Source organism: Rattus norvegicus, chromosome 18, assembly GCF_036323735.1.
Source record: "Rattus norvegicus strain BN/NHsdMcwi chromosome 18, GRCr8, whole genome shotgun sequence".
Classification (NCBI taxonomy): domain Eukaryota; kingdom Metazoa; phylum Chordata; class Mammalia; order Rodentia; family Muridae; genus Rattus; species Rattus norvegicus.
In genome coordinates, this window is record NC_086036.1 from 35,863,908 (window position 1) to 35,882,608 (window position 18,701).

Sequence of the window (18,701 nt, forward strand, 5' to 3'; positions counted from 1 at the left end):
CTAAGCCACTACCCATGGACTCCAACCTCCTAGGTAGCAATGAATAGCCTAGTAAGAGCACCAATGGAAGGGGAAGCCCTGGGTCCTGCTAAGACTGAACCCCCAGTGAACTAGATTGTTGGGGGGAGGGCGGCAATGGGGGGAGGATGGGGAGGGGAACACCCATATAGAATGGGAGTGGGAGGGGTTAGGGGGATGTTTGCCTGGAAACCGGGAAAGGGAATAACAATCGAAATGTAAATAAGAAATACTCAAGTTAATAAAGAAAAAAAATACATAAGAATGATGTTTGTAGATTATATGCAAAGTTGTGACATTTTCTGAAAAGAAATTGGGCATCTGTAGACTTTCGTGTTTCCAGAAGCAAGTGGAAGCAGTTCTCTGAGGACACAAAAGACAGGTGTGTAATGATACAGTTTATTTTTCTAAGAATTTTAGGAAATTTAACAACGTGATATCATATGATAAACCAACTTAAGTGTTTCAAATTAAATGATACAAAGATGAAGGGTGACTCTGCTCACACTGCCACGTGATGAGTATTTATTGGCTGTTGTTGCAAAGCTAGGGGACATGAATCTGAAGTTTCTTCACATGTCATCGATTCTTGTACATCTCTCACTGGACAAACATCTTATTGTTAGGTGAGCTCTTTCCAGGTGACTGGAAGTTTGAAAGCCCAGCTGTGCTCACTTCTGAGAGTATGCAGTATCTTGCTATTGGCTTTCCTGACCAGCCCTTGGTTTCCAGTGCTATAAGAGCCCCATAAAGGCTGATTGGTGCATTAGTAGTTGTGAATCAAAGGAGATTCTGATAGCCATTTTGACACAAATCTTTTCATAGATCTTAGCTTCTTGGTTAAACATAAATTCTTTATATGACATTATGATCTCTAAAACTTAAATTGTGTAAAATACAAATTATTGTTATAGAATTCCATGACTTGATACAAACCTACTACATTTGTTTTGGCAAAGGTCATTTAAATAATGTCTTGGTATAAGCATCATTATACATGATGGGGCAAGTTAACAACCTATGATTTCCCACATTTGGTGATACGCTATTTTAAACTGTGTTAAAATGCACATGAAATGAAGTTAAACTTTAATCCTTAAAGTCCATATTTATAGTTTGAAATACATCCACGCTGTTATGAAATCAATGTCCAGAAGTTTTTAGGTTGCATAAGAGAAACTTTTCCCTTTTAACAACTCCAAGAGTTTTCTTTCTTTCAACCCATAACAACCATAGTGTGCTTTCATTTCCTAAGAATTTTATGACTTTATCCATCACAACCATGAAATAATGGTGCTTGCCAGTTCATGACAGCTCTTTTTACCTAACGCCACCACTGTTCATCTGCATCATCCTTTCCCCACAATTGTGGATGCCTATTTGCCAATAATGGCTACATTAGAGTGAGAGGTGTTAGGGAAAAGGTAAGGAGGAAGTCCCAGACAGGGGGATGCTGTGTACAACAGCTACCTTAGACTAAACTAACACGTGCATTCCATACATTGTTCATCCATTCAAAGTAGATACATTGGCTACATTCACCCTTTAACATTGTGAAAAATGCACAATGTAAGTGAGTATACAGTGACCCACTGCACTCCAGTTTTGGCTTTTTTAATGCTGAATCACATAATTCTATTGAATTTTAAAGCAACCTCCATGCTATTTTCCATACCTGTACTATTTCATACCACAGCAATGGTTCTTGACACATCTTTACTAAAAACTGTCAGTTTCTACTTCTTTTTATACAGTAGCTATCCTAATGGATGTAACATAGCTTGTGGATTCTTAAAAAAGCAGAGTTAAATCCATCAAGTCTGTATACTTGTTAAATATTCCCAACACAAAAAAATTATCCAGCTCGAGAGAAAATATCTAATTTAATTTCTTTTAGCATTAGTTTTTATAAATATTGCCAATGTACAGTATGCTTTGAGGGAGACTAGAGCTGGAGGTTATCAGCTACTTATGAGAAACATGCCCCACAGTCTGTGCACAAATGAATAGGGCAGTTACAAACTCCCCTGAGTTCCATATAAAACAGTGTTCATTTCCCATTATTGTACAATGTTTTCTTTTTGGACTTACCATATCACTTTCCAGTTCCATCATTTTCTGGTGCAGGGCAGCCTCTGCTCCTTCAATTTGTTGGATCCACTAAAGAGTTAAGAAGACAGAAGTGTTTGGTGTGATTGTTCAATGTGGTATGGATTCTGTGGGCTGTTCCCTGGAATGTTTGATCTTTCACTTTATGTCTCTGGATGCCAATGAAAACCTTAGGTAAAAACTTAATGCATTTTTATCTCCTGGAGTTTAGACAAAATGCTATAATATTCTGTGCATCATTAATTCAGCAAATGTCCTCTGATGTCTACTACATATCAGCTCCTAGGACTTCAGTAATGAAGACAATTAGCAGAGCTTTGGTACCCATGGGGAGATTTCTTGGGAACTGAAGTCTAACTGAAGAGTGAGAGATGTTTGGGGAAAATTGGAAGGGAATTCCAAGGAATACAATGTTCAATAGCACAAGATTAGAGGATCCTAGGGAGTGTTCCTAGTGACAGTAAAATTTGGATCTATGAAAATGATTACCATAATGTGGTAAGGGAAGGCCTTTTAAACAAACCACACAAAGAGAATGTATTTCCTACTACTCAGAATGTACCCTTTTGATGTGGTGTTAATAAGCACATAGTATTTGGCGCCTATTGCATGAGAATACCATACACATGGCTTAACAGAACCAGTGATTTGAAAGGATGTCCAGCATGGTAACTGTCAGCTTAGACCTTATAGATTTGTGATTGGGCCGAGCTACGTGAGAGTACCAGAGGGAGCCTTCTTGACTCCTGTTCAAATTTGTCTTTTCTTTGCTTATGTGACTTTAAAAGTCCCTTGAATTACAAATTTGTATATATCAAGTTGTGTTAATAATAATGTAATGTTTTTTTAAAAAATGCAAGGTGACTGTATATTGTATGAACTAAAATGTCATATATTCCTTCTTTTCAGTATGGGCACATGGCATGGCACATCAAGCTCAAGTAACTCTATGATCTAGAGCCTTTGGAGAGAGAGATACCATGACCAGCCATCCTCAGCTGCTGAGATCATGGAGAAAGACAAAAGTCACAGTTTGCAGCAGAGCTGTGAATCTCTCACCTTCCTGACTATACACATGGCTATACACTTCTTTAGGGACATTTCAATCAGCAGTATGGTTTTGTACACAGTATTGCTTTTCTTGACCACTCTATTTGCTGCCCCTTTATCTTTGACAAATAGCTTCTGTTTCAAATCATGCATTCTGTTTCAGACTCTGAAAACCTCAACTATGCCATTGTAAGCTGCAGGTCTATATGTTGTCTCTGCTCCTATTTGTGTGGCTAAGGCAAGTTACCATTTGTAAACAGAAAATAAGTCACTTGTTAACTGGATGCAAGAAACAATAATGGTATATGCAGTTTGCGATGCAGATCTGGATCCTCTATCTTTTCTCACTTAAAGCCACTGCTTTTTACATAAAGTCAAGTAAAACTTCCCTGTTGGAATTTTGTCTAGGCATACAGTTTGGCTAAAATCATACTCCCAAGTGTTGCCTAAATTTGTAGTCTTAAGATCAAAGATGACATTTAGAATAACTTGGGAGTAGAACTAAATGAACTATGGGGGAGGTGACTCTAATTGGATTTGTAAAGGTCTACACAATCCTGAGCTCCTAGGGCAAGCATGGGCCTTATTCATCCATTCCCTTGCTTTCTAGCACAAGGTTAACATTGAGCTAGCTATTATTCACTACTTGCTTAGCTGGATACTGTCCAGCTGAAAGAAAGACATGGTGAATGATGGAGATGGACTCTGGGTTCTAACTAGGTCAGTTATCTTCTTGGGCAGAGCACCCACATTTTCCATGCTTCTGATTCCTTGTGGAAAGTATGACGATACCTAGATTCAGTAGGTAGAGGACTCCAGTTAAAAAGAAGCACTATGCAAGTGTTCACTCTGCTTTAGCAGACATTGCCCCACACTCACTCAGGGACCATGATACTCATGGACCTAATGAGGCACACAAGGCTAGTTCTCCTTCCTTTATATCTCACACCTTTCACAGTATCAGCTCAAGCTTTCTTTGCAGTCTCAAAGCAGGGCAATTCTACATCACGTTAAAGGGCTATAACTCTTTGTGCCTTCAACTGAGCAAGAGGCTGTAAACACTGTTGTTAAATAAAGACCAGAATGGCTGATACAAACTGTGCTGTTTCTTAGGTGTGAATGGGTTCATTTACTTTTTCAGTCAGCATTTACTGATTATTTCTTCTCTAGCTGCCTAGGTTGAAATAGGGGAAATATAGGGAAGAGGGACAAAGACCAAATCCTGAGTAAATGAGGTATGGTATGGTATGTTTTCTTTTGTAAGTTGTCTTGGTCATGATATTTTATCACAATAAAAAAAACAGTAATTAACTAAGATAGATGGTTAGGTTACGAAAATCATGAAGAGGTGGAAGAGGAAGATGTGAACATCTAGGTAAAAACTTCAGGGCAAAGGACTAAGTGAAAAGTGAGGAAGAGCAGAGCACACACACACACACACACAAACACACACGCATGCACACACAGGGACATGCACACACACACACCTGCACACACTCACATGCACACACACAAACAGAGGAATGCATACATGCACACACATGCATTCACACATGCACAGGAATGTACACATGTGTGTGCACACATGCATGCCATTCATACTTGCACACACAGAAGAATGCAGGAATGCGCCCATACTCATGCTTGCATGTACAGGCATGAAAGTGTACATACAGAGAGGGTAGGGAAAGAGAGACAAAGAGACAAAGTGGACAGGAAAGGAGGGAAGGAGAAGAGAGGCAGGGAGGGAGACAAAGAAGGAAGAAAATGGGGAATGATACAGGGAAGGAAAAGAGAGAGGGAGAAGGAATGAGAAAGATAGAGATAGGGAAAAGAAGGGAAGAGATACAATAGAGAACAAGAGAGGTTGGAGGGGAGGGATGCTGAAGGAATCAGTAGGTAAGACTCTAATCCGAAGGACTCTTGATAAATTTTGAAATCTGGACCTTCTATAGGGAAAATATGATATTATTAAACTGCTAGGGAGAGGAAAGAGAACATGATCATATTTCTAATTGAATTCTGAGGGAAACAGGTCCTAAAATAGCAACTTCTCACTTTTCTGTCAGTCTGAATGCCAACACTTCAACATGTATTTCAGACAGAAAAGTAAGGCCTTTCTAAACCTGAAAACAAAACAACCATTTTCACAGTTTGCAGAACTGGCATTGTTTTCTTTTATCATTTGATACCTAGTCAATATTACAAATTCCAAGTGATCAGCAAAACGACTGTGGTTAGAACACATAAATGTGGTTCACTTAAATTGGTATCAATAAATAGATCATGTCAATATTTCTTATTTTTAATTCCATAGCACTTCCCCCTGCTTTTCCTTTGTGTTATTATTTTGAGAATGAGAATTGACCTGCAGAATTTGATTTCAGATTCAAAAGAACTGAATATTTCTCAGGGTTTTGTGTTACTTTTAACATGATTGTTAGGCCTTTTAAAATTAAGGCAGCATCTTGATGGATATGTGTGAACAATCTTTCATCTTATTCAAGTATGTGCATGTGACTCTCTGCTATGTGCAGATTTTCTTTTTAATTAATTTTTCTTGAGAAAGATTCTTGATGAGTAGACCAGGCTGGCCTTGAACTTTCCTCTCTGCTTCCTATGTTGTGTGAATAGAAATTTGTACCATCACATCTGGCTCTGCCTTCCATTCTCCAGACATTTGAGCACAGCCAGGAATCTGGCTTCCCAGTGTGGGTTCTCTCCACCTGTCATTTACCAGGTATAGACACAAGGGGTCAGCAGTACACCAACATTGTTGGCTTTCAGAATGAAGCTGCCATGCACCCCCCACACCCACCCAGGACCAAGCTACACATTCTATGGAGTACGCACATATTAAAGGAACTTTGTAACTGGAGCAACTCTAGATTCAGCAGCTCTCAGCAAAACCCTTCTTGCTTGCTTGCTTGTTTCCCAGTGTGCTAGAATTGCTTGAATAATGTAACTGACATTTTCCATGTTGATGAGTGTCATATTTTACAGATGACTTTAAAGAAAAATGCCTATCCATCACAAAGTGACTTATAGACCTATGTCTGTTCTCACGCTCCTGAGCTGAATCACGTTGATTGCATATAGAATAATGTAAGGCTGGGTGCACAGGGGTAGGTGCTGCATTCTGCACCCTCAGGCACCCAGTTCGACAACACTGGATGATTAGAAATGCCAACTTCGCTCATTACCTTCTCTGCCAGGGACAGCACAGTGCTGGCCTGAATTATGGCCACCTGTTCTTCATTCCTTAGATTCTGTGAAAAGTAAGAGAAAGAGGATAAGGTGAAAATGCTCATGACATCTACACCATGGAAAACATGTGTGCTGTGAACAGAGAGTGCAGGCAAATAGCCTCTGCACATCCCTGCCTGCCCCTAACCATTCCTCACAAAGAGTTAGTGCAAAGTCTAGTAGTGCTTTGTGTAAGTGTATGCACACTTCATTGGAAGTCACGTGAAGAAAACCCATAATGAAGGAGCTGTCACCGCACCACTCTGACGTTTCATTGGTTCCAATTTTCAAGGGGAAAATGGTACACATTGCTCAATGTACCAGGTGAGCCATTCACCTTATGCTATTATGAGTGATGCTGCCCCCTGAATTAAGAGGTCCTGGCTCTGCTTGGAGGGAACTATTAAGAAGAAAAAGGATTATAACCTCCTGCTTCCTTTTACGGGGCTGCCAAACAACCCTAGTGTTTAGCGGTCTTTCCGACCGCCTGACTGATTAATTTTACACCGAATGCCTGTGAGCAGCAAGCAGTCAGGCAGTAATTAGTTTTAATCACTGCAGATGTGGTCTGCATTTCAATCTGAATCCTTTCTATGAAAAGCCCTTTACCATATCTCCTTTTTCAGTTACCTTCCAGTTATTGCTATGGCTGCTTTGGCTTGTGGGATTCTCACTGAGAAGGTACATGCTTAGGTAGATATGCTGTCTTTCCTGCTATTATCTTAGGCCTGACACACTGGCAAGTATTTCTTAAGTTTGTTCAGGCCAATTCATACCCCCACCATATTCAATCGATGCAAGACTTACCCCGTTGTCACCAAGGATATCAAGCTGCTTTATGAGATCAGGGATGTTGACATCCTACAAAATCAAGGAGATGCATTCAGAGCAGGGACAGAGATGGCAGAGAGAAGAACACCAAGAGCAGGTACACTGGGCAGCTCAGTGGAAGCAGAAAGCGCCATGCAGAAGGTAAAGGAACCAATTAGAAATAACAGGGGCAACCCCAGGTCTACCTCATGCCTTTTATGGGGGCTGCATGGCAGTCTATGTTTTGGGGAACAAAGCCATGTCATCTCAACCTTAATATTTAAAATGTGTTCTACTGAGGGCTAAACAAAGAGCCACATTTGATCTAGTAAACTAGATGTTCTGAAGCCTAAGATCCTCCCCCAAAGGGCAAAATCCTTCTATATTATAGCCATCAAAAGCAGCCATGACTGGAGGACTTCAGAAGTCTCTTCTCACTCAGAAACTCCACAACACCCAGGAAGCTTCCATAAAAGGACATGTTCTATCAGGCCAACTTGAATTATGTTTCTTGAAGCACATAGTTTATTTGTATTTCTCCCCAGGTAATTAATACCATTTATTTTAATGTATGCTTTGATCCTACACCATTCTTTATGTTCCTATGATCTAAATGACCCATCTCTGTTCTTTGCTATTACCTTTTATAAATTTGTTAAACATTCATTTTATGTCCTATTGATTTTCCTATTTTCGTCCTGCAATCTGGAGATTGACATGCAGAGCGACTGTGAACTGCCTTTCCTTTCCCAGTCCCCTGCTTTCCTGATATCTGCATACACAAAGGATCTAATGTGATGTCTGCCTACCTTGACACCTTCTTTCATGCAGTAGATCTGCAGTGCACTCACACCATCTGAGAAGGGGTGAATTTGTAGATTGAATGGAGGGGATCGCCTCTCTCTCTCCTTGAAACATATAAGAAGAAAAAGAAGCAGCATCTGATTAAACACTAAGCCAGTTGTCTCTTTAATCTATTTCAGCCATTTATCAATGTGTCATTTGGAAAAAGGAAAACTCTCAAGATGTACATGACTAAATTGAATGGGAGAGAATTAAGCAGTCAACTAAAATATGGGAGAAAATTTATAGACTGTGTCATCCATCCTTGAAGATTTTTGTTAGGGGGAAATGTGGAAAGTAGAGAGTGCAATTTAAACAGTATGAATATTTATACCCTTCAGATATCACAGGGTGAGCTTACTATGAAGGTTTATGGTGCCAAATAGACTCTGCATGTTTGATCCTCTCATTCTTTATAGAGAAGATATACAGGCTGCAGGGCAGTCACTCCTCTCCACTGGAGCTCACTGATGGCTAACTTTACCATCTGGAATAATCTCAAGAAGAATATCAGGGCAAAACCATATAAAATCGAACAGTAATTTGTCATCACTCAGACCTTCAGTCAGATTTGGTAGACTACAATGAAGATGTGGTATAATATGTTTTGTTTAAAAACAACAAGTCCCCTAAAACAAGCACCTCAAGTTTGGCCCACATGATGTAGATATTTCCTACACCATTGTCCATCGCCCCATTGTTGGGAAAGCACAGTCCCTGTGAGAACAGTCCCAAGCTTCTTCAAAACTTATCATTACCAGACAGATACATGGCAATGTTTCTAAGGTATTTAGTCTTGATTGTCACAGTCACATTATCTTGGTCTACCTCTGGCATCTAAATGAGAGTGTGACTCTGAAATGCTTAATTCATGCTCTGCAAAAGTCATGACCATGCCATCACTAACACAGCTATTCCTTACTTCTAGTTCTAGGTTGCGAAACTCCAGCAGCTCATTCTGGTCTCTGGCATCCTGAAGTTCTTGCTGTAGCCGGTGATTCTCTGCTTCCTGCTTCTCTATCTGATAAAGTAAACCCTGGAGTTAGGTGAGAACAGCAAGGAATCCCTTGGCAGAGCAACCATAGATAGCTTTCATCCACCCAGTGAGCAAATTTTCTGTAAACCAGGGTAATAATCCTAAAGGAGATATGGTTAAGGCAGATTTCTTTGGCTTTCCTTGTAGCCATTTTCTAGTTGATTTGGGGAGGCACAGAGACAAATGTCAAGAAAAACCTTTCTTTGGCATGAAGGCTAGAGCTCCTCTAGACAGTGAATTTGAGACACATGTCCCATGTGGATCAGGTTCAGTGTGCTCAGAATGGATTTTAGGGTGTTGATGAGGGAGGTGGATACTCATCTCTAAATTACCGGTTGGTACAGGAATAATTTTACTGTTAATTCAGACCTTACAGTTATATCTGGCTACCACCTAATCAATCCATGCCCATCACACAATATTTTGTATGGCGATAATATCTGATGGGAATTTTTATAATCATTCTGAAATTGCTTCAAAGAACTCTTACCTATAAGACTGAGAATTGGTGGAAAGAGTGACCTGAGACTCCATAAAACAGAATTCCAAAACTTAGAAAAACCATTTACTACCTGATTATTCAGCATTCAATGTTACCAGCGTCTCTATGTCAGCCATGTGAACAAGTAGACATGCATGCACACATGTGCGCGCGCACGCACACTCACACACACACACACACACACACACACACACACACACACTGAGGCGTGTATGAGCAAGCAGTCCTAATCCACCCTGTGATTCCAGGAGCTTTCTCTGTTCTTATCTATATGGAAAACACTCTTCTATTTTCTTTACTACAGAGAAAATCATTATCTTCCCTGAATGCTAAGCTCTAAGCTCCAGACGAGCCTTGGCTAGCCCAAACACTCAGAAATGGCATCTCTTTCTTCATTGTTCTGTAGAATTGTTGCTTCTTATTTACTACTGATTGGTTGGTTTTCTAACACAGGATTTCCCTATGTGGATCAGGCTGGCTTTAAATTCCTGGCCACTAGGGTTCATTCTGCCTTAGTTTTCTAAGCAACTAGGACTTTAGGTACACTATGATCCTGTATGCATTTCTCAAGGGCATCCTGTACAACCTGATGAAGCATGAGGCATGAGATTAAGTCAGGTGTGGATCCACGTACCTCCCCTCAGGAAGGGTTCGTGACTGAGACTCATATAGATCTTAAGGGATCTGATAATTTTTGTGTACTTTGTCATTAACTATAGAAGGATCATTATGCACAGTGACAGTTTAAAACTTAACTGTAAATATGCAAAAACAATGGCTTTCACAGTAGAACAAATCTCATTTTCCAAAACATATAACTTTAAAATATGTAGGATGTGTGTGTGTGTGTGCATGTATGTGTGTGTGTGTATGTGTGTGTGTGTGTGTGTGTGTGTGTGTGTCTGTGTCTGTGTGGGTGGTACAACTACAAAGATGTGGGTACCCAAGGAATTCATAAGAGGGTGATAGCCCTTGGAACTGGAGTTATGAGTGCTGTTAGCCATCTGCTGTAGGTGCTGTAATTGAACTCAGGTCCTCTGGAAAAACAGCAAGTGCTCTTAAATGCTGAGCAGTTTCTCTGACCCTCTCGTCATAAACATCTGTAGTCAAATGAACGTTTTTAATAGGCTCAGATTACAAAGGTGATTATCATTCTTAGAAGCTTGGATCAATATACTGGATCTGTGATAGGATATTAGGGGAGATCAATGGATCTGGTGGCTACTGATAGAATTAGAACAGTCATTCACAAATTTCAACTCATTAATGAGACTGACATTTTTCTTCTCTCCCTTCTTTCTATTTATCATTTTCATTTCTTTTGTAATAGAGACTGAAGTTAGAGCTTTAGGTGTGGTAGGCAAGTGCTCAACCACTGAATCTTTGTTTTCATGTTTCTTCTGAAACAGTCTCACTAAGTTGCCTAATCCAACCTTGAACTCACTGTGTAGCATTAGTAGGCCTTTCAGTTCTGATCTTGCTGCCCCAGATTCTTGAGTAGCTAGACATTTGTGCTAACAGACCCTCCTAACCACATTTGTATAGAAGCCTTAAGGTTTGGATTTGGGGCATCTGACACCTCCATACATCAATCATGACTCATCTGGAGAAAGACAGGCTGCACTAGCCTTTCCAGACTACGTGAGGACATCTTCATTCTTCTTTCTCTGACCAGGGCAGAGTGGTCAATTTTTGCTGGTTATCAACTATAGAAAAGATTAATGGAAATAAGGCTAAAATAACTTCTACATTATTTTAAATTAAACTACAGAATAATTTCCTACATTCGAAAGCTTTAAAGTCTGTTTGTGTCAAGTATAAGATTTGTTTTTAATCTCTTATTAGACTACAGAGAGAATGTACCAAAGGATAAGTTACCCTTAACCTTGAGATGTTCTATGGTGTTAAATTGCCTCAGATCAAAAGGCTGAGGTTAATTATATCTACTGGGTAGAAACATATCTTAGTGTGCTGACCAGTTTTCTGGACATAATGATTTTTGTTTGAGATGCTTCTAAAAAAATCGATCCCTTCCTTTAAGGTATAAAAGAAAAGAAAAAAAAAGAAGTAGCCAAGCATAGCAACTATGTCTAAAAGTGAGAATATAATCTGTGTAAGTTGGATCACAGATATATTCTGCCACTTTTTTACACAAACAGCATGTGCAGTGAGGATTTGGGGGTGGGGGTAGGGCAGGTAAATAAGTACACAGGAGATGCTCATGGGCATGTGTTGGCACACACATATGTAGACACACAGCATATATACAGTACATATGTATGGATAACAGATTGGTGGGGCACAGGAATCACGTCCTCACGAGTCTGCAGCCATGCATGAGGGCCACTTAACTGATGGTGATGGTGGGATGCGGTTGAGCACGCAGCAGAGGACAGAGCAGCCGTGGGAGAGCCTCCCCTTCCCTGGCCCCTGTGCCACTCCTGAGAGCACCCCCTGCTGCTCCTGGATCATCATTTTCTCCTCTGCCCCACTAGGGTGGTGCGCCCAACATACCTTTTCTAAAAGCTCCTGGTTTCTCTTAATGAAAAGTTGTTTATCTTCTACCCAGTGTGAATCCTGTTTGACAAAGAATATCGCGCAGTCAGCATTTCAGAGTGCCACGAAAGGAGTAGTCTGTGTCCTCTAACCAGTCGGCCGGAGCCAGGATCTTTCCACCCAGTTTGCCTGCAGAGGGTAACTGACTCTAGTAAATGATGCCCACCCAGTTCCAGCAGCTTTTTCAAAGACTCTGGGGCGAACATTGCCAGGAAAAGTATAGTCCTCTATCCACTTTTGTTTCCTACCCTCTACCTTTTCCAGTCTGAATAATCCAGGACCAGCCTTCTGGGGACTCAGAAGTGACCACACAGGCAAAAAGTGAAACAGGTCAGAATGCACACGGGCTCAATACATATGAATGGAAAACATTAAAATGTAGAACCATATATGTAGCACAGAGGCAAAGAATGCAGCTAGGGGAGGGCAGCACACTGCCTTAGCGGTTCGTGACAGCTCTAGGCCTAGTTGACTGAGCTCCTCTTCCACTGGTCTCTCTCTTGCCCAACTTCATTCACCGCTGTGGCTGGGTTTGCGCTCTGGGAGTATAACACCAGGGACAGGAATAGTTTACATTCTGACACAGTCTGAGAAAGGTCACTGTGGTGAGCCAAGCCATGTCCTGGGTGTGACCCATGCATGGGGTGAGCCAGAGGAGAGTTGGAGTGAACCAGCTGCCACTGCGGAAAAGCTAGCACTGAGCACCTACCTGCCCTTTCTGAGCCAGCGTTGCTTCCAAATCTTCGATTTTGGCCCTGTACCTCAGCACCTCTGCCTGGAGCTGCTCTTGTGCCTAGTGAGATCAAAATTCCAGAGTTCAGTGAGTCAAATGGCCATTCAGTGTGTTGTCCTTTACTAGTGTTTGACAAGTTTGTTTGTGTAAGGGAGGGGTTTTCAAGAATAAACGTATTCTGCTAAGTTGCCTTCATGATCTAATAAGATCTAGAGTCTTCAATAAACTTCCCTGGGATCCCATTTGTCATCATGCTAATATTCACATTCTTTAGTTGACCATTAAAAGACTCACATCACACTCCAGACTCATCACCTAGACTTCACCTTGACCTGAAGTGGCATCCCTGTTCCCTACATCCTTGCTGAAAACTCACTGCTGCTCATGTAAATGAACTTGTTATCTGAGGGAAAATCAGTCTTCATTTCTTCTTCAAGTTCTATTCATTCTCTCAGAGCCAACTTTGTGTTCTGGTATCTACACTTACATTGAAACCTTTTTATTTTGTTGACCATTCCTAAGATAGTATGAAAGGTTAGCAAAAGCCATCAATGAAAATCTGACATATTATTTGGTATTCAGGCAAACGTATGAGCATAGGAGAACATTTTCTTCTGATGGTGCATGGCCTGTCCCAAATCAAAGTATAGTTTTAAACCTATGTCTCTGTGTGTGTGTGTGTGTGTGTGTGTGCGCGCGCGCGCGTGCGCGTGTATGAGTGTGTGCAGGCATGCTACCGCTTAAAAACAAAGACTTGTAATACCTATGTACCTTCTAAACTATTAAGAGTAGTTGCTGTGGCACCTCTTAGCACAGTGTAATTCCATAAGAGGAAAATGGAGCCACACCGGTGCAGACACATGCTCTTTCTGAGCTCTGGCCAAAGGTTACAAGGCAGGTTCTTTTGGTGGTTCTAACTCTGCAGTTCACGGGCTGGGTTCAACTCCCAACATGAGAATCCAGGGGGAATAATTAAACTTCATTATATGTGTTTAACTTATATGCTGTCATTTCTTCTTCTGTAACTAGTAGAAAAATCATAGCCATAGAACATTTTAGCACTCTCAGTGCCAAACGTGGAATACAGCAAGGAGTGACTGACTGATTGAATGCATAAACAAATATATTTCCTTCCTTCCTTTTCTCCTTCCTTCCTTCCTGCCTTCCTTCCTTCCTTCCTTCCTGCCTTCCTGCCTTCCTGCCTTCCTGCCTTCCTGCCTTCCTGCCTTCCTGTCTTCCTTCTACTCATCCACCCTCTGTCCTTTCTTCAACAAAGGCTTATGAGTGACAGTTATGACATTCTACAAAGAACATGGATGTGTAACATAGGGAAAGTTCACTAATCTCTCTGACTCTTCAATCCTTTTATAAAACATCTGCTTTAGGGAGCTGACACAATGATTCATTGAAATATTGTCTGTGAAATGCTTAATTAGTTGTATATGCAATGCTTTGCACTTGTTAATTCAGAGTAGAAAGTGGCTAATCATTACTTTGGAAAAATAAAATAATTACTTTTTTTTAAAGCAAGGAAGTTAAAAAAAATGGATCATCAAAATCCAATATGGGTTAACTTGGAAAATGCAAGTTTACAAACAGTAAAAATAAGAACAACATATTCAACTATCTTTAACAGGAAAAAAAAGCATTGATCTGTGCTGGTTCTTATATGTTTAGACCTGATGTTTGTTAAATTAAACAAAAACAAAACAAAACAAAAAACCAATTCAAAAGCCACAGAGGACAAAGTGGCACAAAGAAAGTTATGCCACTGACATTTTAATGGCCACAGTGCTTTTGTGATGTAAACTGTGCATGTTAATTCTAGACCTCTTCAGGTCCACACTCACCTTGGCTTCTCTTTCAGCATCTATGATGCCTCCAGTCTGTTCCTGCAAGAGGGCATATGCTCTTTGGAGGGCTTGGTATTCTTTTGTTAATTGTCGAAATCGTAGCTCAGATTCTTCAGCAGCTAGACTCTTGGGGTTTGAAATACAAAGATTCAGAAATTATGTTATGTCTGCATCCTATGGGCAAAAAGTGACATTTGCCCATATTTGTAATGAAGTTGTGATCTGTTTGATTCTGTTGGTCAATCTGAATTATTAGTAAGTCTGTAAATTCATAATATGTTATATATGTGCATATATATATATATGTAGGATATTATTTTAATGAAAGAAACACTTTTTTATTTTTACACTAGTGATTCTTTTCCATTTGGCCTTGAATAATACCCAATTTTAGATCCAAATAAGAAGACACATTCAAAGTTTGGATGTGAATTTGAGGATACTTAAAGCTTTATTCTTGTTTCTTTCCATGCATCGAGATAAATAAAAAAATCATTAGTTTATTATTGTAAATTATAAAGCTCCCTTTTAGCTTTAGAACTTGGATTTGGGGCATAGTTTAATCATCACCAGAGAATTTGGTCAAAAATGTGGCATGAAGGGCAGAGGAGGAAGTTCAGTTGGTAAAATGCTTCCCTAGCATATATAATGCCCATTTTCCAGCATCATACACACACACACACACACACACACACACACACACACACACACACAGACACACATACACACACAAACATATATTATATAGATATATAGATATAGGAGTAGAGGTCATATCAGAACTTGGGAGGTAGAGGCAGGAGGATCAGAAATTATGGTCACCTTGCCAGGGTCTACTAATACTACATGGAACCCTGCCTATAAAAACCAGTAAGTGTGGACTGAGAAGATTCATACCACTAACGCTGACTTGGTAATTGTGTTCAGTGTAACTGAACCCACAGGTGCATTCTGATGAAAGTGGACCACAGAACATGGACTCTACTTTACTCAGACTGAATCTAGCAACCTCCTAGGTGTGCTCTCCCTTTCATGCTCTGCCCAGATGAAAATTTTTGGAAAGTCACTTTTGTGTTGAAATGTGTGATCCAATTATAGAGCCGAACTGAAGGTTTGAGAAGTTCCCAGAGAGATTGTATGACACAGATGATGTCCACTTTCAAGATTATTAAAGTGGAGTATGATCTCAAGGTTGGCTGGTGTTAGAGGATCATTTTGTGATTTTTTTCCTTCCCCTTAAAGGGAAGATTTGGTGACAGTATCACGCAGAACCAGGGAAAAGGAAAAACTTACTTCATCCAAGTCATCATCCGGGGTAGCAGGTGTCCGGTCTGTTCTAAAGGAGGTCATGGATGATGTTTCTGAATCCATCGAATCCTCATCATAGCCAATGAACGGATCTAAAACAGGCCTCTAAGTGGAGAGAAAGTTTACACTTATTAATATTACTAAAATTTATGAAAGATGCTGTATTCAGAATCCATTCACTAAGGTAGATGTAGATGATCAATGAGGTCATGGGGCCTTTAAGGCTTCTTTGGTGAAATACAAACTGTAGGCAGGAACGTAATACCAATTCAACCCTTCCCCATGTTGCTTCACTTCTGACTTATTCAAGGGAAATGCATGGATATTTGGCTGTCTTGCTAAAGCCACCATAAAGTGTTCACCTTATATTGTATGCCATGATGACTTGACACTCTTATTCTTTTCAGTATTTAAAATCAGTATTTAAATTTCAGTATTAAATTTCAGTATTTAAAAGGGCATCCATGTGAAGGAGGTCATAGTGTCTTAAATCTGTTCATCTAATCTCACATCCAAACCAAGTAAAAAAACAAAACAGTAAAAAATCAAAACAATGAGACTTTTGCATATTAGAGCCTATAAACATAATGATGGACCAAGAATGTCAATATCAATATTTCCCAAAGACAGATATCAGAAGCTAATATGATCCCATGTTAGATATTGATCATGTATATGGCTTAGTTGTTCTCAGCGTGTAACACACCCATTTGTCAGAAAAACCTTTTAACATTAAGCCCAGTGGCTTCTGATTAGAGGAAGTCATAGCCTTTCAGGTTAGGACACAACAACACAGCCATTTCTAGATGGAGAAATGACCAGAGACTTTCTTCAAACAAATAGCGCTCATGGCATACTGCAGTTCAAGAGTATCTGATTTATCACATCTGTGCAGACAGGTTTCTTGGCAAGTCTCCCTTTCCTGGCTCTTTGTAGCATTCTGATAACAGTTTCCTTGTTACCTTGATTGGTTTCGAGCTTCTCCTGTGCTTTCTCCTACGGATGAGTTTTTCTCGATCCTAGAAAACAGATAAGGTCTTTTCAGAGTGGAAGTTGTCGAATATCCCCCAAAAGTTCTGTTGTCACTTTCTTCTGGACACAGAGGCCAGAGAGAGCATTGGATCCAAGAGAGCCTCTGGTGGCAGGTGCAGGGATTGAGCTCAAGGGCTGAGCCACCTCTGAAGCCCCTCGTTTTGTTTTGTTGTTTAGAGAGAGGTGTTCTCCCTTGAAGGATTATTTATTTTTATCAGAAGAGTAATTTTATTTAAAAAATTTGGTAACTTTTCAATAGGATGTGCCAAGATTTTCAGAGTATGTATATTATAGTTTTCCTGACATCTAATTAGGAGCTACACTTTGTTTCTTCATTTTATACTTGAAAACAAATAACATTGAATATAGGGTCCCCGAGTAGTTGTTATGCTTCCCAATTCTCAAAATTAATTTGTACTTGTGGTGAGAAAATATTACTCCTCACTGAAATTCAACTCTCTCTCTCTCTCTCTCTCTCTCTCTCTCTCTCTCTCTCTTTCTTTTTTTTTACATCTTGTCTTTTTTAGCACAGGCAGGTGTCTCTTGACTGTCTTTGGAACCTTGTTTCTCAGCTGCTGCTTGTAAGGATGAGACAGGAGGCAGAGCGTCTACTTGCTGGGAGTCACCTAGTTTTGTTTCTGTTTTCTTTTGGCAGAAATGGCTGTGGTTTTCTGAGAAACTTGGCAAATACCTACCAACAGAATGAACTTCGTGACTCAGACGCTGTGTGCACAGGTACACTGAGAAAACTTGGGACTTAATCATTATGTGCTCCTCGTATTTACTGCAAATTTCAACTATATGGGACTCTCCAATCCACGGGAAATTTACAGCTTAATTCAAGGCTGTTCCAAGTTAGGTATATTCCTAGCCCACAGAGTACATGAGATTAAGGAGTTATCAAGGTGGGAGCAAGTGACCCAAGCTGGATATGACTCAGAACATTGGTATTTAGACTTTATCTTTTGCCTTTATGTATAAAATATTTTGATCTTGCATCTTCAATATAATGGAAACTTTTTAAATGTACACATTGTATACTTAAATTACTTTCTTAATCTTAATTATAGCATACATGAACAATGGACATGTTTTAAAGGACGAGTTGTTATTAATTGAAAACAGAAGTGCAATTTCTTGCTCCCAGTGGCTGCGGGTCATCTATCTTGTCTACCTACTCTGGGGACTGTAGTCTAAGAGCCTGCCTGCTCCTATGAGCAGTTCACATCTACAGACTTAAGCTTATTCTTGAAAGAAGAGGCAACAAAGATGCTACTCTCAGAATAAAGACAGTAAGGGGAAGAAGACAGCCTGAAGGTTCAGGAGGTCTCTCTCCCTCACATTGCTAAAGGGAACCTCATCCACATTCAAATAGTATAGCAGGAATCACGTGGTCAGTAGGTACTGAAGTGTCTATCAATCACAAAGTATAGATGGGAATATCTGCTTCATTACTCCCAAAGCTGTGAACAGATTGTATCTATGTGCAGTGCACTAATTAGGTGTCAGAAACATGGCATATATGGTCCTGGTTTTGTAGGAAAAAAAATAAATTGAATTGCTGAGCTTCAGAAACCTGATCCTAATAGACAATTACAAGATACA

General features: G+C 40.0%; 1 protein-coding gene across 7 annotated transcripts in view; it reads right to left on the bottom strand.

The window, feature by feature from the left end:
• The window catches only part of Jakmip2 (janus kinase and microtubule interacting protein 2), a 215,378-nt gene that overhangs the window by 80,436 nt on the left and 116,241 nt on the right, over positions 1-18,701 (bottom strand). For 4 of the 7 annotated variants that reach the window (NM_001107391.1, XM_039096861.2, XM_039096857.2 and 1 more), the window contains 10 exons: positions 17,027-17,083; positions 16,050-16,169; positions 14,754-14,882; positions 12,880-12,963; positions 12,129-12,191; positions 8,999-9,097; positions 8,043-8,141; positions 7,231-7,284; positions 6,381-6,446; positions 2,110-2,178 (listed from right to left, as the gene is read on the bottom strand). In NM_001107391.1, coding sequence (NP_001100861.1) covers positions 2,110-2,178; positions 6,381-6,446; positions 7,231-7,284; positions 8,043-8,141; positions 8,999-9,097; positions 12,129-12,191; positions 12,880-12,963; positions 14,754-14,882; positions 16,050-16,169; positions 17,027-17,083 — 840 coding nt within the window. The remainder of the gene's footprint in view (positions 1-2,109; positions 2,179-6,380; positions 6,447-7,230; positions 7,285-8,042; positions 8,142-8,998; positions 9,098-12,128; positions 12,192-12,879; positions 12,964-14,753; positions 14,883-16,049; positions 16,170-17,026; positions 17,084-18,701) is intronic. The other 3 variants (XM_063277367.1, XM_063277365.1, XM_063277366.1) reach the window with 1 other exon arrangement.